Here is a 26,695-nt window from a genome sequence, read left to right as displayed (position 1 = left end):
GTTCACCATTGTGACATCATCAATCGCATTTGTTGCTGCAAAATTTTTTCAAGTGTATTTTTTAAGAAAAAAAGGGTTAAGTTTAAGCTATTACTGCAACTAACATTCATTATACACATATAGTCAAATTAATTTAGAAATAATGAACATTTTTCGTGTGTACTTTTGACAAAAAATTAAATATGGTTCAAATTCCAGATATATTGCAAACAAAATCTACTTATATTAGTCTGATTTGGAAAAAAATACATCATATTTTCGTGTGCATTTTTGACAAAAAATGAAATATGGGTAAAATTTAAGCTATATTGCAAACAATAGTCATTATACTCATATAGTCATATTGATTCGGAAAAAATGCACCCAATTTTCATGCGTATTTTTTGACAAAAAATTAAATATGGTTAAAATTCAAGCTATTACAGCAAGCACCATTCTTATGCTTATATAGTCATTTTAATTTGGAAAAAAAATATAAAAAACAAAGAAACAGCTATGCACCAAAGCAGCTCCATACCTTCCATAACAGATGTAGTTTCTTGCAGGGGAAGGCCAGCAATTTCCAATCCAATGTCACCTCCAGCCCCCCAACCTCTTGGTGTTGGTCTTAGAACCTAAATATTTTAATTAATAAACCAACATTTTAGATTCTGACATAAAAAAAATACTTTAGCAATCATTTTGGAGGCAGTATGAATATAAATTTAGTTTTTGATCAAATCAATTTCTATGCAAAATCATTTTTCTTTTTAAATAAGAAATCTTTTAATTTTATGTATGAAACAATTTTCGATCGGATCATTTTAGCATTTTTATTCAGACAAATATATTTTACACCATTTTAATGATAGTATGAATATGAAAACATTTTGAAATCAAATCATTTTATGTATCATTTTTTAATACAAAATCATTCCATATAATTTACAAAATCATATTCCGATCAATTCAAAAATATCCAAAATGATTGATTTACCTTGGTTTGGTGTAGTTCCGGTAAAGCAGGTAAAGGTCTAGGTTGTGGAATTGCTTTTTTTTCCACCTCGGTCCTGGTATAACAATAAGAAACAAAAAGATTGCAAACAAAATTAAATTATGAAAAACATCAATGTATAAAATGTGACAAAGCTAAAGTAAAACAGACCTAGCAGATCTTTTTTTAAACCGAGTTCAAGACAAAAAACCTACTTTTTTGTTTCCAGTTTAGAAGATTTCGGCTCTTCTTTTTCCGATGAGTCGTCATGTCGTTTTTCCAATGACACAGGAGTTTCAATTTCGGCTTCAAAATCAGTGCTGAAGCGCTGATTCACACGTTGTAGCACTTTCTTCTTAATTTCTGCTTCTACTTTTGGACTACTCACCTGCAAAAAGCAAAAATATAACATACAAGACTTGTTTATCCAAGAAATTTTCACATAATTACGTATGAAAGAATGCAGTTAAGTCTCTTGCCCAAAGACACATACGCCCACAATGATTGCAGCGACTAGCCTTGAACCCATTACCTCTGAGTTAGAGGCAAGCACGCTTACCACTTTGCCACTGTGCCGGACCAATATATATACTAAGCACTTGCAGATTTTAAATTTGCAAAAGATGAGATAAATAATGAGCTAACCATACAACTTACCACAGCAGCTGGAATTACAGGATCTTCACTTGGTATTGGAGCGCCAACTGCTAGCAATGCTTGAGTGATACCAATGGGTGCAGGATTGTATTTAACAGGGCGTTCGTCTGGATGAACAACTCCACGGGCCTTAGCCTTTGGTCAAAAAAATGTAAAAAATATGAAAACATTTATTTTAACAATAAAAAGGTATAAGGTAAATTTTAAAATCTTTTACATCAGTAATATATTACAGATATTGATAGTTATAATTTAAAAGTTAAATTATTTGCATCCTACCATGTTCCCATGCTTCTTCCTCTCCTCATCTTTTGCATCAAGGATCTCTCGTCTCCGTTCCATGTTCTTCTGGAGAAGCTGAGCACGATCCGCAGCTTGTTGCTGAAGAGCAGCGATCTTTGCTTTCCTATTTTCATCACTGGATGGATCGGATGCTTCCACCTATGTGAAAAGAGAGAAATGAAAAAAATTATCAAATGTACTTTTTGAAACTTTATTTGTCACTTCGATTACGAAAGCGAAGATTTCGAAATATTTTTAACTAAAAGACAAAATATATCCGGAAAAACAACAGTTTTAAAACACGCTACAGTTACAGTTAAAACCACATTTACGCGTGGTTGAAAGAAAAAAAGCGTGGTCGCTACACCTAGCAGACAAACGAGCCATTTATGTTTAATTATTATCAAGTTTAACTAAAGAAAAAAAAGTGTGCGTAAAGATGTAAAATAAAAAAATAAAAAAAAAGTATTTTTTAAATTTAAGGTAATTAAAAATGTTCAATACTTTTTAAAATAGGTCTTAAGTTTTATGATAAATACAGTATACAATATATTGTTTTTAACATTTTCTCTCTTTTTCGTCTTACTATAACACTAACAGTCATATTACTATTATGGTATAGGAAAAATGGCAATTTAAATTTTGTAAGGAAGTTAATTTGTATATAAAACACAAATTCAAACATTGATTTGACAGTGAAAATATAACAGCAGATAAAAGATAGTCACAATCTTCACAAATAATGTATTCTACCTTATATTGTTCTTTTTTTCCAGGCACTTTATTAAAAAGAGATTTTCGATCATTGTAATTCTGAGCTCGAATTTTTTGCAGCTTAGCAAGGTATTCCTGTTCCCCTGCATTTCCTGAAAATTTACCACATAATATCCTAATATTCTGATCAGGTTTTAAACAATCAACAACCATTTATCGGAGTCCTGAGAATACGATTTTATAATTCTTTAAATGTTTTTTGTTTACTATAAAATGGAAAATGAAAATAGAATAAACAGGTGTCCCATTTTAACCCACCCTACTATACCAAAATATAGTTATTTTTAACCTTATAGATGAACTTGGTTTCTGCTGTGCTTTAAAAATTACTTTCTATTGAAACAGAATACTAACTCTAAAACGTAACACCTTTTTTTTTAAATTAAAAAAAATTAAAATAGATGATGTCAATATTTTAAATTTTGAGACCCAAAGACTACCAATGTCTGTAAAAAAAATTTTACCTCTAGCTGGCGCCGCAGAGTAAGGACGAAGTGCGGCAGCAACACCAACTTTGGGTTTCTTGTAATCCTAAAAATAGAAATATAGTAGAATGGGGAAAGACGGCACACCTTTAGCACATAATATTTAAATATCCTGATTGTGTTTTAAACAACTAACAACGGTCTATTGGAAGTCTTGAAGATACTGTTTTATAACTCTTTGAATGTTCTTTGTTTTTTACCAAATGGGACGAGAAAATAGAATAAAAATGTGTTCCATCTTACCCACCATACTATACATATATAATAGTATAATAATAATAATATTATTTCAATCTGCAAGTACACATACAGACAGTACAGTGGTTAGTTTTGTACAATGGTTAACCCAACCACAAGAGACACTTACACCATGCATTAGTATATTTCCTTTGTGTTTGTTCATCCTTGCTTCTTCTTTACGTTGAAGATACTCGTTGACGATTTCCGCGCGTTCCGCTGCTTTCTCTGCTGCCATTCTGTAAAATATTAAAAACTCAATTAGAGATCAAAAAGTAGGGTATAAATAGAAGCCTTGAACATATACAATGATTTATTCATTATTCTTATGGACAGACTTGCCCCTGCTATAACATACATAAAGATAAAAAATCCCCTAAAAATAAATGGTAACTCATAAACTGGCATGAGGTGTATAAATAGAACAACCTTGTTATAAAGTCTGTTGTTTTCCGGCTATGCGAGGATAAATTGAATTACATTCATTTATTCATATCCTTAGGTACAACCCAAAATATGAAATGTCATAATCACAAAAACCAAACTGAAATACAATGTACAGCACAATTTAAAATAGGCATAAATAATTTAGATTTAGATTCTAAGAATTATAGCTTTAGGTTGATTACATACAAATAAACTACAAGTTCAACCATATAAGTTTACCATACAATACAAACCTGTTAACATGAGCAAATCTTGCAGCGTCTTGTGCATTCTTCCTTTCCTCCCATGCTGCTCTCACTTTATCAAGGCCTGGCTGAGGAAAAGCATTTGCAGCAGCTCTGTTGGAAACGATATGAAAGACAATATTTCAATTTTATTATATAAGGGTGAGGACCTAGTTAAGGACTTGGGATTTAGGCCAGGTTTGGCCCATAACCCCAACACCGGCAAAGGCCATTTAAGTCTTTCATGCGACCGGTGCCGCTCAATCTCAGACTCCATCGACAACACAGTCCCAGACTCTATCGACCACACACAATCCAACCAACTACATCCAATATTTTAATAAATTGTCACAATACTCACAACATACTATATTAAATAAATGGAGCCCAGTTTTTAAAAACATTTTTTAGATTTCTCTTATGGACATAGCTTTTATTTATATTTGGATGATTAGTAGTAGCAAATAAAGCAGTATTTTAAATCATACTTGACCCGTTTAAAGTCAGTTTTAAATCCCACCATTATATAAACATACCGTTTGACTGTGTTTCTAGTCAAAGCATTCTTTGCACTTATTAAGCTGAACCAATATTTGCACAGTTACACTGCAATGTTGTATCAATATGAACAAAGATTGTAACGGAATATAAAACTAACTTGTCCCCATGTTCAAGCTGTTCAGGAAATCGTGATATTTTTCATAATCTCCTCGCTCCTTAGGGGCAGATATTGGACGATCTCTGTCTGATGCTTTCTGTGGAGCTTTTTCCTAAGAAAGAGGTCAAATTTATTGATATGGTATATATTGCACTGTTTTGTTACAAAACTTGGCTAAATTTAAATGAAGTGATATTTTATAGCAAAAACACAAATTATAAATTTGAATGAAGTAATACTTTATAGCAAAAACACAAGTTATAAAGTTTAATTAAAAACACGACAAAAAGAAAAAAGAAAAAATTTTGTGTTTTACATGTTTGTCATCCAGAAGATCAGCGGATCGTTTCAGATGAGCTGCTCTTGCTTCATCTCGTGCTCTCTTCATTTGATCTTCCCTCATCTTCATTGCTCTCTCCTTCTGCCTCTTTTGCATTTCCTCCTGTGGAAGATTCAGAAGACCAAAATTACTTCATCATTTTATGGAAAAGGTTAAAATTACTTTATCATTGTACGATTAGTTTAATGTCAAAAAATAAGTTTCACTTGTAATGAATTCCGCGAATCTGACCCTGATCTGATGTACATATAGTTGAACGGTTCTTGTATAGTAAAATACAGTAATGAATCAGACTCTATTTGTATAAGAGACTGACGATGCAATTTACGCGAAATATATTTCTCAATTACTACTAGTGGTTGAACTTGATTTTTGTTGGTTTTGTTTTCATAAAAACATAAGAATATTGTAAAAAAGATGGTCATAAAATACCATACCAAACGTTTTTTCTTTTCTTCAGCAATTTTTTCAACCCGTTTTTTCTCTTCTTCCATTAACTGTTGTCGTTTCTAAGAAGAAAAAATAACCTTTGAAAATAAAATTCAAAACAGTGTGAAGGGCATTAAAAAAAGAAGTTTTACAGAAAAAGATTTTATCATACTTGTAAATAAATATCAATAAACCTCTAAAGTTACTTTTTAAACAAAGAACAAAATAAATACCCTTTCCAATACATTATCCACTGCATTTTGTGCATTTACAACTCGACGTGGTTTAGCTTTTCTAGCAACGGATGGACCATATGCGGCAGCCATTTGCTGAGCTCGGCGATTTTTGGGGGCGATTTGTGCACCTTGCAATTCCAGGTTACGAGGTCGTTTTTCTGTGAAAATGAAACAAAATTAAACCAAGATTAAATTAAACTTAGAGAAAAACAATGCTTAAAAAAATTTTTTCAGAATAAATAGAATAGGTAAAAATAAATGGAAAATAATTGGAGAGACTGATAGAGTAACTATGATTTTATTATTTAATAAACGAAAAATAAAAGTTAACAAATATATAAATTTTAAAACATTTTAAATCAATATAATTACAAAAAACACTGAATGGATCTTACTTGTTATACCAACAAAAAAATATAAGTTAACAAAAAATATTAAATTTAAGCAAAATATATAATTGAAAAAAGACTTTACGGTTATAACCACCTTAAAATTATAATATCAATCAATATAGTGAATATACCACTTGTTATAGCTGCTTACAAGCAAATAAAACTACAACAAACATACCAGCTAACGGTTGGTATCTAGATGGATTGGCAGAAGATGGCCTTGACGACGGCTTCCTGCCCTTGTGCAACACTGTGTGGCTAAATTCTTCCTCGTGTTGCTCCGCTGAGAGATGCTCGGCCGTGAGAGGAGCAATGAGAGGTTTTCGGAGAATTGAGTTGATAGAGGGTCGCTCACGAGGATTCCTTCGAAAGAGTTGGGAGACGAGAGTCCGGAGGTCATAGGAGTATCGGGAAGGAACAGGAGGATATGATCCTCTGAAGATGAAATGAAGTATTTAAAATAAATGTATATATATATTATTTTATATTTAATACTTTGTTAAATAACTGAGTAATTGTAGCTTTTTTTTAAAATTCTTTTTCAAAAAAGATTAAAAATCTCGAACTTTTTGTTCAACTCTATGATGCAGTTATATGTAATGAAGTTATATATGGTAACACATTTCATCATTTTTTAAAATATCTTCTCAAAATATATACATTTATTTTTTTAATATATTTATTTAGTAAATGTAAGTAACAATAATGTTAAATACTTTCACACAACTTGTTTTGGTGAATTAAGAGGCCTAAGCCTACCTAATAATTTTCAGCACAAGGTTTTTCATGTTTCCAGCTTCAAATGCATGTTTTAGTGTGAGAGTTTCATAAACCACACACCCAAGAGCCCACACATCACTCTTGTTGTTGTATGGCTTGTTTTCACAGATTTCCGGACTTAAATAATAAGGCGTGCCTGTGAAATTTGCAGTATTTTGAACTATTGAACAAACCTAGGAAAACTTCTTCTGCAGTAATTACATAGTTTTTTTACCATATTACATTATAGTACTGTTTTTGTAGGTGCATAAGTAGTAAAACCTTGCAATTTAAAATCTTTTAGACAATAAAATACACTTTCTTTGATCGGTATATAGTCATTTTAGATGGTATTAACAATTTGTTTTGGTAATAACAAACACTGGAAAATATAATACAATCTATACAGATATATGCAAATTTTACACAAGTTATAATGATCCACAAATAAACATTCATAAACAACCATATAATTACCTATGCATGTCCTGGCAAGTTCCATTGTATTATTAAGCACCCTTGCAATACCAAAGTCACCAAGTTTTATAGCACCAGATTTTGTCAGAAATATATTCTGCAAATGATATGTATGTGAGCAAGTATTATTATTTGTTACATATTACATTAAAAAAATAATATAAATAAATATGCCACTGATCTCAACTTCGATTATCGGTTAATAGATTATAAGGGGACCATTATGTACGAAAAAAAGGTACTGAATGTTCAAGTAAATATGGTTTAAAAAACTTAGGCAAACAAGTGTTCAAGGCTTACTATAAACCATCACACAAAAGTAGGTAATTGGGTAAAACATAACCCCTAAATGCAAAGTAATTCAACAACTCTGATAAAGTACAGCATTGTGTATGCGGTTGATTTGTTGGACAAATTTTTAACACTAATGAAGAGTGCTTACATTATTTCACATACAGTACAACCAAATTCCAACACAGCCAAAGCAATTGGAAAAGTCAAATTTATATTACAGCACAAAGTGGGTTTAAAATACATATTATATAGTATACATATATATTTTTAAAAAACACATTTTAAGAAAAGCACCAATGAAATTGATTAAATTAAAGGCACAGAAGCTTTGTTTAACTGTATCCTTAGATTCCTTACAGAAGTTTTAATGTCTCGGTGGAGAATTTTCCGATCATGAACGTGTTTCAATGCCAGACATAACTGCACAAACCAACTGAGCACTTGACGCTCGGGGAAGGGAATTCCTCTCTGCTTGTTGATGAGTGCGTATAAGTCACCACCCTCACAGTATTCCATGATTATGTAAAGGTGGCCATTTTCTAGTGAATTTAAACAGCATTCGTAAGTAGTTATTGGGCATATCCAATGTCAATTATGCTCAATTTTTTTATATTTAAACAATTTCGCGAAGCAAAAAAATTCAATGTATGTTTAACTATGCCACGAACATGAAAGGTAAACCATGATGTTCAATATTCATCATACATGACGTCATTATGCTGATGAAGTTTTAGTGACTAACCAAAATTTAATACTTTTAGGAATTTTTTTTACAAGGACAGATAATACTATAAGGTTTGTCAAAATAAAAGGAAACCTACAACTATTGAAATATTTATACAAGGAACAAATAACAATGACACATTGGTATTATTTGTTTATGACAAATTCTTAAATTGCTGTAAGATCAAGGAAAAATAATGAAGTGACTATGCATTGGCAGGTCGGGCATGAAACAGTGGTTTATTGGTTTCCCCACCTTCAAATGATTCAGTGTATTGAACAATATTGGGATGCCTCATTTTGGAAAGAACCAGAACTTCTTTTCTTGCTTCATTCCTTTCTTTGGGCTGCATCTTTGAGATTCCAATTTCCTATAAAGCACACGGTTATCTTTGTAATATTGTGATTGGAATTCACCAATATTAATAAAGATATTGTTGGAAAAAAAAAGTTTAAACATTTTCCAATAATAACAACAACCATTTTAGGTAACAGAGAAAGTGTTGCCATTTATCATTTATATTATTAATATTCAGGACTCCGATGGAACTTCTAAATATTTCCATTAAAACAATACCCTAGACTATATTTTTCCGGATTTTATACTTCATTTATGATCAATACATATGTTAGTATAATCTGGAGAAGTATAAGCAAAAGCCAGTAATGAATCCTTTGATGAACTCATAACGAAAAAACAAGCGCTTGCGTATTAAGTAGTGGGTGAATTCTTCACTGGCACGAAAAATTAAATAAATTTCACCTTAACGACAAACTGTTCCCCAGATTCTTTATGTTTCACAAGTATTGCTTTCCCAAATGACCCTTCACCTATTTTCTTAATCTTGGAATATTTTTCCATCTTGTGATTTTTGTTAGGAAAATCGTTTCCCTTCACAAAACGGAATCTAGAGCTACTTATTAATTTTTCAATCTATGAATTAATATTTTGTTATATTTAAGTTTTACATTAATTACTAAACAATAAAAGAACAAAATTGTGAAAAAAATGACCTAGCCAATAATAAAATATGTATGACAGTTTTTAACCTCATAAAAAATACGTTTGTGCCAAAATATTAGCGAAGCTGTGTGACCTTTAAACCTGTTTCTGCTTTTTAATGCAGCTGTTACAGTTGTTGTTGATTTTCGCGGCGTCCTGTTTCCAGAACTACCAATCTAATTTGCGCTTAAATATGTTGACTCTCTTGCGCCATCACATTGTATATTGTTTCTATATTTACAGATGGAAAGAATGAATAAATCAACGGTACACACGTATGTGTACCGTTGAATAAATGAATAAATTAATGGCTTAATTTATTTTTGCGACGCCGGAAAATGACAGCCGTTATAACACGAGTGCTCACACAGAGCCGTTACAGGTGTTTACATGTCAGCTTACGAGTTAATATGTATGTTACTTTGTGGGTGATTATTATTTGTGGATTTTTTATTTGTTTTATGTATGGCTGATAATTTGGGCAACCCGTTAGTGACCACTGGGTTGAAGCAATTGTCGTGTGTTGGTTTTGGCCAAGGACACATACGCCAATCATGGTAGGAGCGACGAGCCTTGAACCCATTACATCTTGTTTAGAGAGAGGCGCGCTAACCACTTTGCCAAGGCGCCATACGAAAGAATTTTTAGAAGAAATGAGTTTATGGTTTTAACTTGTTAAATAAAATGTCACTTCAATAGCCTACTTTAAATATTAAGATTAACATCACTTGCCGCATTTACGTTTATTTGTATTATAGCCTACGGTCAGGTTTAAATTGCGTGTACACAGGATCAATGAAACAGGTATTAATAAACTGTATTACTTGTTGTGAGATAAGCTTAATTTTATGGCAGAAGAACCAAAAATAACATTTTATAGGATAGGCGGGTGTAGTTTTTAACATTGATCGAAACCACCAGAAGATAATTATAGAGGAGCAAAAACGTCATCAGTACCAGTCACTGCCGTTTGCTCCAGGCACAAAGTTTTTGTCAAAAACAAAAATTCCTTTCGGTTGGATTTATTTAAACAGTTCCAAAATAGAGGGCGGTTAGGCACTTAATCGCTGCCTAAGTCACAACAGTTTAATTCTGTAGTTGCACCAATTAACATTTAGACATACTTCCTCGGCAATTTTGGCGAGTAACGATAAAAGACGTGTAAGTGTAGCTCAATTATCTCCAAAAATCGAAAATGAGACCGCGACATGCAACCCTCACATAAAACAATTATGCTCACTGGCCAGACAGTTTCCAAACTTACATTAAACGAAACTCAATTAGATGATATAATTAATTCATGAAATATTTTCAATTAGCAGAAACTTATATTCGAACAGGCGACAAGCATTGCCGTGATGTAAAGACGCCAATCTCAAGCGCCTAATTAAAGGCCTTCCTCCGATTCTCATGTATTGTGACGTCACATTCAACAAAAACAAACAGTTTCAGAAGATGGATTTAGCCATTATTCCGTGGCGCGTCACGTTCGAGTAAAGATTAATTTGTCACGACGAAATGCCTAATTGCTATTTCAATAGCCCACGGCTGCATGCTCCTTATATAAATGATGGAAAATGCTGTGGAAAAGTGGTTGTTTCACAACTGAAGACGCTACAGTTCTTGAAACGCAAAACGAGAAATTTCTTGCAAGGAAATAACTATTTTCTTCTGAACTAAACATCTATTGCTGTGGCAGCGATTTAACATTATATCGGTAACTTGTATATGTTTTAAAGAAGCATAACAACATATAAAGCAAAATGAAAAACGCATTGCTGATATTATTCATTGCGTGTTCACTGCAGAGCGCATTAGCTTTTCTTTGGGACAGACCAGGCGGAGGTATGTATGTATGTATAGACACTATATTCAGGCGTCTGTTAGTTATCTTATTTCAAGATATTCTGCTATTACATGTTATGTTTTATGATGATTTTCATACCAACAGGTCAATTTGGGACCCGATTTCCAACCACAACTATCATTAACCCAACACGGACGACTAGAACTACAACAACGCAACCTCGTCCCTGCAGATACAGGGGTTGGGGAAAATGTACAAGCGGACATAGTTCGACAAGAACGAAACAACCTTTGCCGGGTTACTCTCATTGCGCTCCGGGTAAGTTCAATTCCGTAACACAGTTTATACTTTGATGGATGGAAGTTTATGGAAATTTAATTAACTCCAGCATTTTTCTACAGTGACAGAAGCTTGTTCCATCGGAGCACAAATGGGCGCAACCTTCATTTCTAGTTTGTCGACCCCGGGCCAAACCGTATCCGTGAGACCAGTTAGTCAACCAGGTGATTCAAGGGTTCATGTGGTGGGGAGCATCCCTACGTTGGCCAATCGTGGAAATGGAGCAGCAGTGCCAAGAAACAGAAGTGCTGCTATTGAACAAATCTTGACACAGGCGACAGCGGTGCGACAATGCGCAGGGGACCAGCGAATGGGAAATTGCAATCCAGTAGGAGCTGGACGAAAAAGGCGACAAGTTTCATCTGGCTTTCCGGTATGTGAATACTAATATATCCACGTCTGCAGTATCAGTATCAGTACCCAGTATTCGTTTTAAAACCTTTTTGGAACAAAAATGTTCTTATCATAAAATAGATGTTGTATATGTAACTTAAAACTGTTTCAGATCGTGCAAACTAAACGAGATGTCCTAATGCTTCTTGATGAAAGTGGCAGCGTTGGTTACAGAAGGTTCCACAGCAAAGTTAAAAGAATAGCAGCAGCAATAGTGGAAGGTAAATATTACGTGCAAATTAGACTAGATCCGGCAATTGACATGCTCTTTGTCAGAATCTATTATTGCCTGAAAAAACGAGAATAGTATAAACATAAAGCATGCATGTCAGTTTCCCGAGAATACCGAATCGAATAATACAACAACAAAATATTATGGCCTAACTGAATTTACCTTGCCATTTTTAGTTTTGTGTAATGACATCGCTGTTGCACCACACAAGACCAGAGTCGCTGTGACGTCATTTGATCAAATCACCCACGATCATATTCGGCTAAAGGATTTTTACCCCTCTCCAGCTGCTCTCGCTGGATACATACGTTCTCCATATAATATTCGGTAGGTCCTCCATTCTGGTACAAAGTTTCAAAAAACGCGTCTGTGTATACGCTGTCAATTCTAGATTTGATTACAGTAGTGATTTTCTATCGCAGTATACGTTGAGACTCTTCGGAAGGTAGTCAAGTCAAATACATCCTTGCTCTAAATTTCTATATTTTGGATTGTGTCCATAACGTTGGTAATATATAACAGATACAGCTATTATACATCCCGGCGAACATGTCTTGTGGACGCTCTGATTCACGCTTATGTTGAGATGAGTGCAACCATCAATGGGGGAAGGCAGAGTCAAAACAACGTAGAGCAAGACATCATTCTGATTACTGACGGGTACGTGAATTTTCTGTTATATATAAACGTTAAAAAGCTGAATTGGCTTTTGTCTATGCGGCCCATATATAACACGTTAGGATTTTATTTTTAGATGCGCCAACTGCCATCACTACGGAGTGTCCACTGAGCAAGTGTTGCAAAATCTTGCTGACTTCTTCGTTCAGCAAGGAATGCATATTTACGTAATAGGAGTAGGTCTGCAGCATGCATGTCGGCAAAAACTGAGGGTAAGTTTAACTAAAAACTGTTACCCCATATTTTAGATTCCTGTAAATCTACCAATAGGGCAAGTATATAGAAACGTTCAACCAATGCAAAAATCTAAATCCTCCATTTTTCAGATTCTGGCCCAGGGTGGTCGTTGCTACCATTTCTTCTTCTTGGATAGATGGAATTACGAAGTGAACGACTTCATTCAGCAATTAGAATTCCCACCCGCAAACCAATGCCTGCAGTTGTTCGAAAGTCCAACTCAACTGTGTATTCCCGGCAGCGGCAAATAAATGTATTTCGTATTATTAGCAACCCACTAATCATACACAAACGTGTCCATTTCCTTTAGTTTTCATGATGTTCTTTATGCTTTACTTCTAGTGATAAAAAAACTATTGACATAATCTAATTCTAAATAAAACGTATGAACCAAAAGATTACCCACACATGTGTTGGAATATTTCCAAATTTGGTTCCGAGTAAAAATACAACAATAGATAGATCAGTGAGAATGTGAAACTTCGCATTTGTTTTAATAAAAAACATTTCTGTTCAAGATGAAATCCTGCCCATCTGTTTAAGACGAAATCATCATCTAATAACTTATTTATCTAAACACATCCCATTCTAGAGTGAAAACGTCTGTACATTATAGACATAAAAACAACTTCAGACGTACATTAAAATAAAATAGTTTCTTCGTTGACGGTTTGTGATGAAATCAAAGAGACGTTAGGATAATACTAGTGATGCCATAGACATTTCCAAGTACTACCACTGGCATAAGCTCAGTTTTTACTATAGCAGTAACAGGCAACACGGAGCAAAATAAAGATAATTCAAGTAAATGTAAACTTTAAAATCAGTGTATAATACAGAATCACCAAAAATAAAACGCAAAGAGGGAACAACGTGTCCACCCACGCGTTTTGAACAATATAAACGTGAACTTTCTTGCACTAGAGTAAACTGCCACTAGCGACAGCACCGAGCAGCAATGTTAGCGTCATTGGAATAAACATTGTAAGTCTGTTTAATTATTCTCATACGCAATAGACAGTGTTTATATCAACTCACTTGCGATTGTATATACAAATGCAGGTCTTTTTGTGCTAATGTTTAAAAAATTGAACGCCATTGTTCTAGCTGGCGGAACACAACAGAAACTGCTGTAGCATAGGATTTATCATTGTATACAAACAACGTTTTTACATTTTCAGTTTTTATTTCTGGTGTTATACTTAATTTAAAGTGAAAGTGAATTTGGCTTGATAAACAATGATTTTTAGGCGAGTAGTAAAGCTGCATGGATAGCGTCAAGCAAAAACACATTTTGTACAGTACGTAGTAAATAGTAACTACAGCAAAGGGGTAACATTCTGCTTTTACATTAAACACAACAAAAACAACAACCGTACTCTCCCTTATACAGGAATGTTTATTATATATTTAAGCACTGCTAAAGCAACATTTAATTTATGTACAACAGTTATATAAGTATGATGGGGGTGATATATATATGTGAACGACAATGCATACAGCAGCTTGCGCTTACTGGAAATTTCTAAAATTATTATATGACAAGGTAAAAACTAAGCATTGTCATGATTCTGTCTGCATGATGAAGGAAATCTCCCAGAAAAATGCGTGGATAAGAAAATAATGGCTGAAATCCAACAGCAAGTTTTGTACTAGCAGTATAAGCACGCTGGACCGGTCAGCGTTATGTATAATCTCATAAAGAAAAATGCAGCTACCATCAGTTACCAAATAATATACATTTGCTTCTCGAAGAAAAGCCTTCCAAAAGTATTGGAGTTTAGCTCGCTTGCAAGTTTAACAAAATCATGCACGCTCTGATGTTTTTGAACTAGCGTTTAACTGTTGCGTTGCTACAAGCGGCGGTAATATTACATTGGACGGCTACCACTGCCATGAATGTGGTTTTCGCCTGCCATGGATCAGTGCATAAGCTAGGGTTATTAATGTAGCCACTCTTATAAATGACGCCACAGTGGGAGCAGCGAATCGGAAATAATTGCGGGTCGGGTGATCTACATTTTACATCTAATGCACCACAACAGCCTATCGCGTTGTTATACATTTCACATACATGGTTTAGGGAAAGCAGAATCAGATAATGAAAACGAGTTGGGAGATCGCAGTGTGTTAATGATGGACGCAATATCTTCTCTCAAAGATGGGTATTCCCGGTTACCAAATCATAAGATGGCGGCTCGCTGGCGTAGGACTGCTCCTCGGAGAGAGAAACTCCATGCGAGATGGACTTTACGGGAAATAGCTCTTCCTTCTTTTCCATGCTGGATTGTCGGTAGACCAAATTCTGTGTACCTGTACCGAAGATTCGTTCGCGGGCAGACATCGGGTCTTGGAATTCAGTGTTGTAGTCAATGTGGTTGCGGCGAAGGTTGGGGGTAGTGAGTTTCACCCAACGCTGTTTGGAGTTTATGGTGTTAAGCTTACAAAAGTAACTCAAAAAACTAAATGTAGTATCGTAGGAGACTGTAGAACCTGAACGCCATATATTGTGTTTGTGGTTTTTACAATTAACAACGTTCTTTTAGAGCCGCGAGGCTACGGTTACGTAATTCTGTGCAAAATTCTGGTTTACTACAAAATGAGACGAAAAACAAAATGAAGGTTGTTCCAAACTTCCCTACTCTACCATATTTGTTGCTGGCTCGCTAAACTCTCTTCTAAGTCGCATTAACAAATATGTTTTGTAAACGTACCCTGTGTTATATTACTTTGTCTCTATTATGTTACTGTGCATGAATTACTTTATGCGGAATAACCCAGATAGTAATCTTTAACGCCTAATAATGAGCGTAGTGTGGAATCGGGTCGTGTGGTGGGCTTACCTCGTGCACTGTACCAGGTGTGACTATGAAGGCGTAGATTGCGTAACCAGGAATGAACACCATGGAGCTGAGAGCAAGTACCCAGCCGATGGCGGTGCCCCACTCGGGATATACGTACACCTTGTTATAGACGAGCGGCTCGAACTTTACCATGGCGTAGATGAATGTACACTGAGTAAAAAAGGAGTGGAAATTATTAAATAATCAAAGCGGTTTGAAAGGTTTGCCACCGGGAGATTTAGTATAAAATTTTCGCTCTCGCCGCCGGGTATACGGAGCAGGCATGTAAAAAAAGAGAAAAGGGATTGCTTCTATTAGCTGATTTCGGTTGCCTCTGTAAAAAGCCAGTAATTTTCCGTTACCCGGGAGATGAATACGAAATCGTGTGACAAGCCGGAAGAATGCAAACCGGGCTGTAAAGAAAACAACAAACGCTGTGGGCCAAACGTCCTTATACTGTTTAAAAAAACAAAACGTATAGGTTACGTCAATGTCAGTCATAAAAAATTTTAAGACACACACAAATCAATATTTTGAAAAAAACATCATGAAATGGGTAACTTCGTCCGTTTTAAAATATACCGTGGTAAGAAGAGGGGTGCCGAAAATCCAAATGTACTTCATGATTGGAAGTGGACGATACCCAACCATTCGTGTGATGTTGACCCACATTCGTTCGCCACCTGTCAATAAAAATGCCGGTTAATTTTAGCCTTTCTAATTATAAATTGGACACAATACATTGAACAAGAGGTAGTTTCAGATATACACGAGAAATGTTATAGCCTACAGCCGGAAATGCGCATATGATATCCTGATGTCCGCTTTTGTAAGTAAGGCGTACGCCGGATGAGCCATTCACTTCGTACACTAAACTTTAAATTCAATGTAACTGCTGTCTGTATATCGTGGCAGCTACAGCTCGGGAGTGGCATCAATAATTTATGGTACGAGCTCCTTATCCCAAAGCTTTGTAATATAAGAACGTTCGTACAATTCCGTTTTCACATCGCGATGAAAATTGTTTGAGTATTGCACATAGTTAATTAATAAGTGGATTCAACCGCCACCACACCCGTTATTTAAGTGCCGCATTTTTCAGCGCATGTATCATCGTGAAATATCATCCGATTGATGGACAAATATGTATTATTTTACTAATCTACTTCACAAAAGAATTTTCTGAACGACTTTTCGACGTCCTATTCAATTAGCGTCATTTTACCTTGAATACAACTATAGTAGGGTGGGGAAAGATTGGACGCCTTTTTATTTTATTTTTTCGTCCTATTTGGTAGTAAACAAAGAACATTCAAAAAATTATAAAACCCTCTCCTCATGACATTCGCTTTTAATTGTTGTTTCTCGTATTTTAATGCAAAAAAGGCGGTGTTCTATTTTACCCCACAATACCATACCACATGCCTAAATTCAACAGTATATATACTCTACTTTAGTTAATAAGATATATCGGATCACATTTACCATAAAACCAGGCCACGGCTCCGGCCTCAAAGAAAGCCACCCAAAGCAAGCAGACGCCACTCGCAGCGTAGTAATCGAACAGCTGGAAAACGTACATGCCTCCCTAATGGAAAGAATGAAAATACAGTATCTTTATTATATAAAAAAATTGTGGCCGCAATGACGCTGTTAGCGTAAATGTTTTTGACTGTGTGACATTTAACATTTAAAGTGACATTCATTTATAGCTCCAAACGCGGAGTGTACACGTACGAATATACCGTGTGACACACAGCTGAAGCAAACTTTAAATAAATTGAAGGTGTACCTAAATTAGAAGCCAAATTAACAAACTTACATTTGTCACCATGGTTAATCCTATTAGGTAAGATATTAGACACGTGAGGGCGATAAAGATCTCCCGGTTGTAACCTTTCCTTAGCTGTCGTGGAAAGAGATCGACGAATGACGTAATAAAGCCTTCGGTTTCAACAAACTGCACGTAAAAACCAAAGTTAAGAAATAAGGCAAATAATAAAGTTCGTGATAATTAATATAATTAAACATGGTGTTTTAACTATCCATTGCACCATTCATATATGGCAGAATTAGACGTACTTTAAAATTTTGTGTTATTTTGCAAAAGAAATTTGCTGAAACTATTAAACAGGTAACCTACCTGGCTGTCCAAACCAAGTAATATAAGCATGATGAAAAAGAGAATTGCCCACAGTGTAGATACTGGCATGAGGGTGATTGCCTTCGGGTAAGCAATAAACGCCAATCCTGGGCCTGTAGGAAAATATTATAATAAGATTTGATCATTTTCGTTATATACTGCAGTGGTTTTCATTAAAAACTGAGTTTACGCGTTAGAAGGAAATATTGAGACAACAGGAAATGTTGCTTCATGTGGTTTGAATAAACAGTGTGCGGGTACAGATAAACTAGTTCCTGTACAGTTGGTTTTGGATTGTACGCTTTTAAAGGAAACAGTTTATTTTTTGGAACAAAAAGTGTCCCTTATTTTATTCGCCACGAATTTATTATTCATATATTAAAAATTCATACAGCGGCTTCGGAATTCCCTTTATTTTTATGCAATGAAAAGTAGACAAAGAGAAGAAAACGCTGCCAAAATAAGCGCGCGTAGGATTAACGAATATTAAGTCATCAATATTGAAGAAGGGGATACCTGACTCTGCGACTTCCGAAATATGGACGCCCTGTTCTTCCGCCATGAAACCAAGCACGCTAAATATGGCGAAACCGCTGATAAAGCTTGTGCCAGAGTTGACCAAACTCAGAATGATACAATCCTGTAGATAAAGAGTTGTAAAGTCATCGGGTCTTTACAATAGCCGATCGCATGTATTGAAATAGAAGAATGCAACTATATCACATTTCAACATTTAGTTAAAACAAGTTTAAGAGTCAACCATGTTCTGTGGTAGCCAGTGCTATATAGTATAGCTATATAGCAATACTGTTATATACCAAGCCACCTTGCATGAACACAAAATTTGAGTGCAGATAAAGCAGCAAATATCGTGTGAATTGAATTGCCTTATCGAAATGAAAGGAGTACTGCAGGAGGCAACAGGACGTGTTCCGCGAAAAAGCGATTATTACATTTGTACCTTTATAAACATAGACCAAATTGGGAACAATTGGCGCCAATAGCTTGTCCACTGTAGTGCATATCACGGACCAACAGCTGGATAAATGACGTGAGAGGTCAAACATCTGACGTTTTGAACCCATTACGTCATAACAGCCGCTAAAAGAGAACGACTCTTTTTAAATTAAAGGTTGTTACCAGAATCCCTTGTGTTTTGAAACTTTCTTAAGTCACAATTTTTCTACCGCCCACGCATTATTGGCTTACGCATGTGTATTCAGTGACATTTCGACTTACTCTGTAGCAGTTGTTGTTGAATTTGTTGTAGCTGCCGAGCGAGACAAGAGCACCGAGGCAAATCGCAAATGAAAAGAAGATTTGAGTCCCAGCATCAATCCAAACCTGTACAAAAAACAACAACATTAAAATAAAAAAAAACATTGAAATAATTTGTGAAATTCTAACTTTTAAAATGATAATATTCTTCTCGTATGAGCTGCCGTATACAGTTGACTGACATAAGAAACAAAACAGTCCAAAGTTTCGGTCCAGAGTGTCAAACGCATTTTGCATAAAAGAAGTTTGTACCACAGATACTGGTCATGCAAAACTGCCGATGTATACAATATATAAAAAGATGCGCGTGGCAGGCGCATGGTACGATAGTTTCCTGCCAGACAACCAACAGAGCAAGTCCATTTCTGGTCACGTACAACTCAGAGTCGGCTTTGTTAAATAAATTTACTTTTAGTGAAACTAGCCTTTGTCTGCCTTTTAGTAGGCATAGTAATGTATTGTCACATTTTCACGTACTTACATGGCTTTTCTAATTTACAATGCCAAACTGTCCACCATTTTAGCTCAACTGGGGGGATGCCGCAGTTATGTAACCTAACTAATTTCGTAAATTCAACGCTAGCGTCCAAGTCAAGATACGTAATAAATGCAGCAAATAGAAACCAATGTTAAAGGTGCAAACCATGAACGGTCAGCAGCGCGTATAATGTTGGCATAGCTCAACGATCTTGTTTGCACTTGTATACAGAACCAATTAACTCAAAATACGCTTGGTATTGTGACCTTTATATACACTTCGTTTAGAGATCACAGTATAAAGTGCTGCTATAATGTAATGTATGTTTATGGCAGATCAAACCCAAGGTGACCCATTAGGCGGATTTGTACACAAAATAAAATATCGCTGCAATCCTAAGCGTCAGCTGACCCTGCAATCATAGCTGTCAACGACGGCGACCTGTTGCATTATGACGTCACTGTGCCTGGGTGCGATCAATGTAGTGCTTTGTTTTTTATTGAAGCGTACGACATTTCAAAAACAGCCACACTCCAAGTCAATCTTTCAGTATGAAAGCAAAATGCGAGATGAACCGAGCTGACCTCGGGTTTGTGTGACGTCAGATGGACGAAATATGAGACGAACAGCAACGTGTTTTATCCAGGCACTACGACTACACCCACGAATGAGTATTGTGAAAACCACAACACAGTTCTACGGTTCAACGAATTGAAAACTGGTTATTACCGTTGGGAGCTTAACATGATCTTAACATGATGCATGTACTAACAAATGCACTGCATACGGTGATATACCACTTTGTAGAAAGGTACTTTTTTCAGAAACAGCTCATCGTGTGTTATATATAAACAATTCATCAATGAACCCGACATCCGCCCACACTACAGTATACGCGCGCAGACCAACCATACACACACAGCTCGGGGGACACAGCACATCAGCAATTTCCTGCCTCCCTTAATAATAATGTTGGGCGCCAGGCAGAGTGTCAATTCAAAACACGCTTTGCCATCGATTGCAAACAGTTGCCAATCACCGTAGCGATTATTACATAGCGCATCCATCGATTTTTTTAACGTAATTTAATGCCCATCGATCTCCGATAGCGTGGCAACTGTTGCACTACGAGTCCCGAATGGAAACTTACTCAATAAATTCCACAACAACATCATTAAACATTCGTTAACTGACGCAAAATTAAAAATTTTAACAGTTTTCAATGCCCATTAAATAATTAAAATCAAAATGCCACATAAAACAAACGGTAAATTAATGCATCGCTCATGAGACTCGTTAAACTAATATATGCAATAAAAGGAAACACAACAAAACCCGTTTTACTTTTAACATCTTTTCCGTTAACATGAATACTTAACTAGTCATGTGTGTACCAAAAGCACCATGTTAATTATGTATCAAAATATTCTTATCAAACGACTTCAATCTTAAATCCCTATATAGGACCAGCTGTGATATTTTCTGAGCCAACAACAGTGCAGGAAAAGATTCAAAACGTACCTGGGGATCGCCTAGCTTGTTGATATCCGGTGTCAAGTAAAACTTGATGCCAGTGAGCGCTCCGGGAAGAGTAACTCCTCTGATAAGGAGGATGATCAGCATCAGGAACGGGAAGGTTGCGGTGAAGTACACAACCTATAGAATGTAAACGATTATTTACCTTTATATTTTAACGAGTAAAGAACTGTAACTATAGTATAGATGTAGTAGGTTTGAGAAACATGGGACACATTTAGCACATTATCAAATATACTGATTGTGTAATAACAATTAACACCGGTCTATGGCAGTCGTAAGGATAGTTTTTATAATTCTTCGAATGTTTTTTGTGTACTACCAAATGGGAAGCGAAAACAGAATAAATAGGTATCCCATTTTCCCCACTCTACTATATATTAATTCTGAAAAAACTGGGATACCTATTTAATATTTATTCTATGTCAGATTGTCAGAAAATGTAAAGCATATAAAGCACATGTTATGGTACCACAGTACCGAAGTGTTTCCGTATGGTGATGGTAGCCGTAACTCTATATTGTAAAGCTGTAATCCTTAACAACCCAGTAAACATTCCCAGAACTTTCGTAAATGTGCCGTAGAAAGAAATATTTTACTTATTTCTTTAGCGCCAAAACAACACAATATTCGATACCAATCGCGTAGTACGCGAGTACTTATTTACCTTAATAGATTGAAATTAGTGTCAGGATAAAAATGTGTCTTAACAACACGTTAGAATACTTTACAAACTAATAGGGTTGTTGGTCGGGGATAAGTAACCCGCGTCATTCTCTTATTTCTTAACAAACGCCACACAGGATACAGGGTGTTCGGTTTCCTTCCGTTGTGGAAGAAATGCGAAGATGAATGAAACAAACAAGCGCCTTATAGTAACACTTAACGATGTTATGTACATTCGTTATCAACGGATCCTTGATTTTGCAAGTGTACTACATACACTTAACACACTAACGACACCGATAAAAGACATCGCTCCAAAAATATTTGACTTGCTGTAAAATTCCAAACTCCCTGTGAGTTACTAGCGTGTGGGCGTATCATGGGCGGGCCATTAACCTAAGGGTGATTTCGCTCGTAAACACTGCGTGGTTGGGGAATACGACGTACTGCGTAGTTTGACGCAGTTGTGGGTATCCTATTTATGTCTTCGTTTAAGTTTCCCCCTGGGTAGGAAACAGAGTAGTTGCAAATGTAATGTTTCAAGAGAATAAGCGTCCTTGGGTGCAAGTCAACTGGATAAGGTCGCTTTTAATAAAGATATCACAACCCACTAATCGCCTTGAATATACATGTCAAAGCGCCTGCATACGATAAGGACATCGGCGCAGTACAATTTTAGCGGGTGACGAAGTATACATACGTCCGGTGTATGAGGAAACAGGCCGTCCGGCTGTTATGTTTAAAGAATGAAATACAGCACTATGTCTAAATAACGTGACATGGTTGCTCAGTAAAAGTATTATTGTTTATGTTACGTCTGTTTCATAACATCACAAGTGCCAACTTTAAGAAAAAACGGTTTCTTTCGGTTTACCTTGCCAGTCGACTTGACTCCTTTCCAAATGCAGAAATAACAAACCACCCAAGCGAGCAGCAAGCATAAGGCCAACTCCCAGCGAATAGTGCCTACGTGTTCCAGACCAGCAGAGAGGCCCAGCACCCTTCGTCTGTTTTTGGCGGCACGATGTAACATGAAATAAAAAAACATAAAAAGGCATTAGATCCTGGCATTGGCATGACTAAACGGCGATATCAAAAGCGTTGTCATGACGTCGGCTTCCGGTAATGCGCTCCCACGACGAAAGCCGCGCGATAACTACGGCCACCAATGCCGATGGCCTTTGTACCGCGCGGCCAGTTGTTTCCAGTGTTGGGCGCACAAAGCGCAATATCAGTGTCCGGTGGTATTCCAATTATTTCGAGGGGTCGGGGTTTCCACTTTTGGGGTAAGATGGGGCCGAATTATTACCGTGTACCCGGTTAGCAACAGCGAAGATTAAGCGATTGCGTTTAAACTTTAATGGGGACGCGGGTTGTTTATTCTACTGCGATGTAGCGGTGTTATTTCGGCGGTAATTGCGTTAAATTAAAACGAGTTGATCATGCAATTAAATAGAAGTTTTGGCGATTTAGCAACTACGGCAAATTATTGTAGTAGAGATTAGAGATTTGGAGAATGATCAATCTAATGCGATATTTTCCAGGCGATGGGGATGGGGACGCTTTTGCAGGTCTTTAATTTAATGGAGAAGTTTTACGTTGATAATTATTGTCGATAGGTATGTTGTGTATGTGTAATGGCGTGTGAACGTGGTGTTGATTACTGAGCATGCATGTTTATTCTTTGTATTGACTAACGGCGTTCGTGGCGCTAAACGTCAGCGAATGACAACATATATATAGCGGGCGAGTTAGCGCATCAAGTGTTAGTCTAAGAGCAAACAACATTGATTGTAAAAGAAATTATGATTTAGGCGTGAACTGACTCCCAGTATTCGGTCTCTGGAGACGTTCGCGTTCCGTTGCAGAGGGTAGCGTTGTAGGTATCGGGCACAGTGGTGAGGAAGGGAGAGACTGTACTGCTGAGGTTGCCAGCGATGGAGGCGTTCAGTGTTCGGTTTAGCGATTTTGAGTAAGTGGCCACGCAGCAAGGCGTGTTCCAATACTGCCCGCACTTGCCCCACGGAAGCTCCGACGTGAAGCTTTGGAATAGATAGAAGAAGGCCCAGGCAAGGATAACAATGTAGTATATGTTGAGCAACGTTACGATCACCATCGAGGCGTAGCCAATACCTGGAACATAATCACTTTAACTGGTGAAATTCTTAGGCCTATAGAGGGTCAGGAATGATGCTCGTTCATGCATGAACCCGCCTGTCTGCCGAGGTCAACCACGTAACAAATCTACGGGCATGCCATTCACGAAGCACAATGAGTTAACTGGATACAAGTTGACTTGATCGGTAATTGTAGAAAACTTTCTATTAGGGCTGTTCTGAACACCGTTTGAAAAACTAAAACTAAAAACAAAACAGGGAAGGTCTACATAGATGGTGAATAGGGAAACAAAGACACAGAAGTTATACGTGCTAATTCCACTCGATCAGATGGGCGTGTTGTGACACGACCCAAAAGAATCTTCTTCAGATGTAAAACATTCAGAGCAAGAATGCATTGTAAATGCGAAACACAGAAAACAGTACATTGCCCGCACTAACTAACCGGGCAGTCAAATGGAAAAAGGACATCAACTCACCGGTTCCTATTGGAACGAGTCGCCAACTCGTCACCCCGCCTTCACTCATGTACTGACCAAGCGCAACTTCGAGAAAGAAAATCGGGATTCCGCCCAACACAAGGAAAATGACATACGGGATCAGGAACGCGCCTACGTGAGGTACAGTTTGTAAACACGTCTGCCATTTATCAAGCTGTCAACGACCCCCCTTTTGCAGTGAAGTGGAAAAGTACACCAATGACACATATAGTTAAAGTCTGTTAATAGCCTTACAAACGATGAGTCACTGCCGCAACTTGTCAAATGAAGCTCTCGTTTTAATATTCCATAAAACTTTAACTTACCTCCGCCGTTTTTATAACACAGGTATGGGAAACGCCATACATTTCCAAGGCCAACGAAACCTCCGGCGACAGAAAGGATAAAATCCATTTTCCGAGTCCATTTTTCACGCGGGATGGGAGCAATAGATTCGGAATCTTGAGATACAGCTTTGCTGGTGTCATCCTCCTCCGTATTGCTGTTAGGAGGAAGTGATAACGAACCGACGCTTGGCGGTGTTGTCATTTCTGAGTCACACTGCAATAGAAAACAAAGACTAGGTGTGACTAAACCACGATAGATAGTTATTCTTTTACCTTTCAAATGTCCAGCAAAAGTAATTATAATCGCAGGAATTACAAAACGCAGTAGTCAGTTTGACAAAAGCTATTACAATTTTGCTGTAAGCGAAACCATTCTAGTTAAAATAAAACATCTACATGCAGATTTAAGCGCGATGTTGTTAAAAACTAAATCTGCGCTTAAACAGAATCCGCTGTTGCTGTACTGATGTGCTGCTACAAGAAAGAGGAATCAGTGGTACAACAAAACACTCTGAAGTGCCCTTCAGCATCAGCTGTCGTCGAAATGGGTCAGCGCGTTTTCTCATCGAAATTTAAGACGGTTTTAACTGTTTATCTCTTTAGGGGAGACGAAAACAGATTTAGCAAAAACCCGCAAGAAGAGTGAAAATGTCAGGCGCATAACAAAAGCGAACAATACCTACACATAGGTACAAAAGACCGGTTATTCATATAAACCGCCCTGTAGCGTTAGTGTTACAATATCGGCCAAATTATGAACCGGGAGATAAATAATATGACCTTAAATTCGCATTGCATTATGTCCCTATATACGTTAAAACTGCAATGCGTCATGTCCATATTTGGGCAACTGGAGTTTCTCAGTTTTCACGAAAACAAGTTTCAAACAAAAAAGGACTTTTTTTAACTATTTTTAGTAGATAACCTGAGCAATCGCGCAACAACAAAGGCGCCGCCCCTTAAATCGAAATGACTGTTTTAGTAGAACCTCTCTGTACTGCCGGTGCTCAATCTGACGAGCTTTAATCTGGTTATGCGCACAAATGACAAAGGATTTTATGTGCCATAAAACTGAAAAACCCACCTCGTCCAATAGATTTGTGTGCTCCTGTACACCGTCACCATGGTGATCGTTGCGGGCCAGAAAGTCGTGTGGATTACCTTCCATTGTAGTGCACGCAAGTTAAACAGACTACTATTATTATGGGCTGGGATAAAAGGTTCTATTAAAGTAGGAAAAACAAGATAAATTTTAGGTAAACATACTGTCCGCTTGACGAAGTAAACAAGTGCCTGCTGATAAACAAAGAGAAATTCGTTTGCAAATGTAACTATGTTGCAGCATTTATCAACGGGCCATTAATTATGGTTACTGATAACTTATATATGTGTTTTTTTATACGTCATTTATCTCATTTTAAAGAACAATAGGCGCCACTTGATTCAAAACGACTTGTCATTTCGAATTAGCAGATGTTAAAAGATGTTATCAGTTATAAATACAAGAAATATATACTGTAGTCTAAAATTAAAGCCTACTATCATATATTATTATTATTATCAATACCATGACAGAGCTGATCGGTAGACAAAATAGCTGAATCGACTAAATTATGCGCCCTCACCTGACACAGCGCGTTTTTCTTTTACCAAATGTATATGAAATTGCGGCACTACTTTACTACGGCACGCTAAGACAGCAAGTCCAACGCATCAAAGTTTAAAAGCGCAG

General features: G+C 36.5%; 4 protein-coding genes across 6 annotated transcripts in view; 1 reads left to right on the top strand and 3 right to left on the bottom strand.

Annotated features, from left to right (window-relative positions):
- Positions 1-4,837, bottom strand: part of LOC100183829 (serine/threonine-protein kinase Nek1-like) — an 11,464-nt gene extending 6,627 nt beyond the window's left edge. Inside the window, exons 1-10 of one of the 2 annotated variants that reach the window (XM_026840529.1) lie at positions 4,738-4,837; positions 4,089-4,193; positions 3,539-3,647; positions 3,151-3,217; positions 2,666-2,778; positions 1,910-2,071; positions 1,631-1,765; positions 1,189-1,361; positions 977-1,049; positions 518-614 (exon numbers count right to left, since the gene is read on the bottom strand). In XM_026840529.1, coding sequence (XP_026696330.1) covers positions 518-614; positions 977-1,049; positions 1,189-1,361; positions 1,631-1,765; positions 1,910-2,071; positions 2,666-2,778; positions 3,151-3,217; positions 3,539-3,646 — 928 coding nt within the window. In that variant the 5' untranslated portion in view covers position 3,647; positions 4,089-4,193; positions 4,738-4,837. The remainder of the gene's footprint in view (positions 1-517; positions 615-976; positions 1,050-1,188; positions 1,362-1,630; positions 1,766-1,909; positions 2,072-2,665; positions 2,779-3,150; positions 3,218-3,538; positions 3,648-4,088; positions 4,194-4,737) is intronic. The other variant, XM_018817485.2, reaches the window with a different exon arrangement.
- Positions 3,722-9,249, bottom strand: LOC104265466 (serine/threonine-protein kinase Nek1-like). The gene is made up of 12 exons (XM_026840887.1): positions 9,151-9,249; positions 8,644-8,758; positions 8,022-8,203; positions 7,371-7,467; positions 6,894-7,050; positions 6,313-6,569; positions 5,740-5,900; positions 5,515-5,586; positions 5,054-5,179; positions 4,738-4,849; positions 4,089-4,191; positions 3,722-3,755 (listed from the first exon to the last, which is right to left on the bottom strand). Exons 1-12 carry the CDS (start codon positions 9,247-9,249, stop codon positions 3,722-3,724), a joined length of 1,515 nt encoding a protein of 504 aa, XP_026696688.1.
- Positions 9,250-10,997: 1,748 nt separating this feature from the next.
- LOC100183026 lies at positions 10,998-13,595 on the top strand. The gene is made up of 8 exons (XM_002128768.5): positions 10,998-11,235; positions 11,342-11,515; positions 11,599-11,909; positions 12,042-12,150; positions 12,338-12,488; positions 12,684-12,821; positions 12,916-13,051; positions 13,166-13,595. The coding sequence occupies exons 1-8, from the start codon at positions 11,154-11,156 to the stop codon at positions 13,325-13,327; spliced, it is 1,263 nt and encodes a 420-aa protein (XP_002128804.1). The 5' UTR covers positions 10,998-11,153; the 3' UTR covers positions 13,328-13,595.
- Positions 13,596-14,242: 647 nt separating this feature from the next.
- LOC100185397 (sodium- and chloride-dependent taurine transporter-like) lies at positions 14,243-26,207 on the bottom strand. Of its 2 annotated transcripts, none has more exons than XM_002128609.4 (14): positions 26,048-26,207; positions 24,943-25,177; positions 24,617-24,748; positions 23,847-24,153; positions 22,895-23,027; positions 21,340-21,474; positions 19,302-19,406; positions 18,579-18,702; positions 18,063-18,175; positions 17,742-17,879; positions 17,405-17,507; positions 16,502-16,602; positions 15,920-16,090; positions 14,243-15,492 (listed from the first exon to the last, which is right to left on the bottom strand). In XM_002128609.4, the coding sequence occupies exons 1-14, from the start codon at positions 26,129-26,131 to the stop codon at positions 15,232-15,234; spliced, it is 2,142 nt and encodes a 713-aa protein (XP_002128645.1). In that variant the 5' UTR covers positions 26,132-26,207; the 3' UTR covers positions 14,243-15,231. The 2 variants fall into 2 exon arrangements, with proteins under 2 accessions (XP_002128645.1, XP_018673031.1); XM_018817486.2 differs by lacking the exon at positions 26,048-26,207 and adding an exon at positions 25,237-25,355.
- Between the last annotated feature and the right edge of the window lie 488 nt (positions 26,208-26,695).

The sequence above is a fragment of the Ciona intestinalis genome, chromosome 2 (assembly GCF_000224145.3).
Source record: "Ciona intestinalis chromosome 2, KH, whole genome shotgun sequence".
Classification (NCBI taxonomy): Eukaryota; Metazoa; Chordata; class Ascidiacea; order Phlebobranchia; family Cionidae; genus Ciona; species Ciona intestinalis.
Note: the sequence above shows the minus strand (reverse complement) of the source record. Positions and strands in the feature narration are given on the sequence as shown.

Coding starts and splice junctions, on each gene's coding strand:
- LOC104265466 (XM_026840887.1), bottom strand. CDS start 9,249: ATGGAAAAATATTCCAAGATTAAGAAAATAGGTGAAGGGTCATTTGGG. Junction 8,204..8,643: donor ATACACTGAATCATTTGAAG/GTGGGGAAACCA, acceptor TAAATTCACTAG/AAAATGGCCACCTTTACATA. Junction 5,180..5,514: donor AAGAAAAGAAAAAACGTTTG/GTATGGTATTTT, acceptor AATCTTCCACAG/GAGGAAATGCAAAAGAGGCA.
- LOC100183026 (XM_002128768.5), top strand. CDS start 11,154: ATGAAAAACGCATTGCTGATATTATTCATTGCGTGTTCACTGCAGAGC. Junction 11,910..12,041: donor AAGTTTCATCTGGCTTTCCG/GTATGTGAATAC, acceptor AAACTGTTTCAG/ATCGTGCAAACTAAACGAGA. Junction 12,489..12,683: donor CGTTCTCCATATAATATTCG/GTAGGTCCTCCA, acceptor AATATATAACAG/ATACAGCTATTATACATCCC.
- LOC100185397 (XM_002128609.4), bottom strand. CDS start 26,131: ATGGAAGGTAATCCACACGACTTTCTGGCCCGCAACGATCACCATGGT. Junction 25,178..26,047: donor ACACAAATCTATTGGACGAG/GTGGGTTTTTCA, acceptor TTTCTATTGCAG/TGTGACTCAGAAATGACAAC. Junction 17,880..18,062: donor TACTTGGTTTGGACAGCCAG/GTAGGTTACCTG, acceptor TTTTACGTGCAG/TTTGTTGAAACCGAAGGCTT.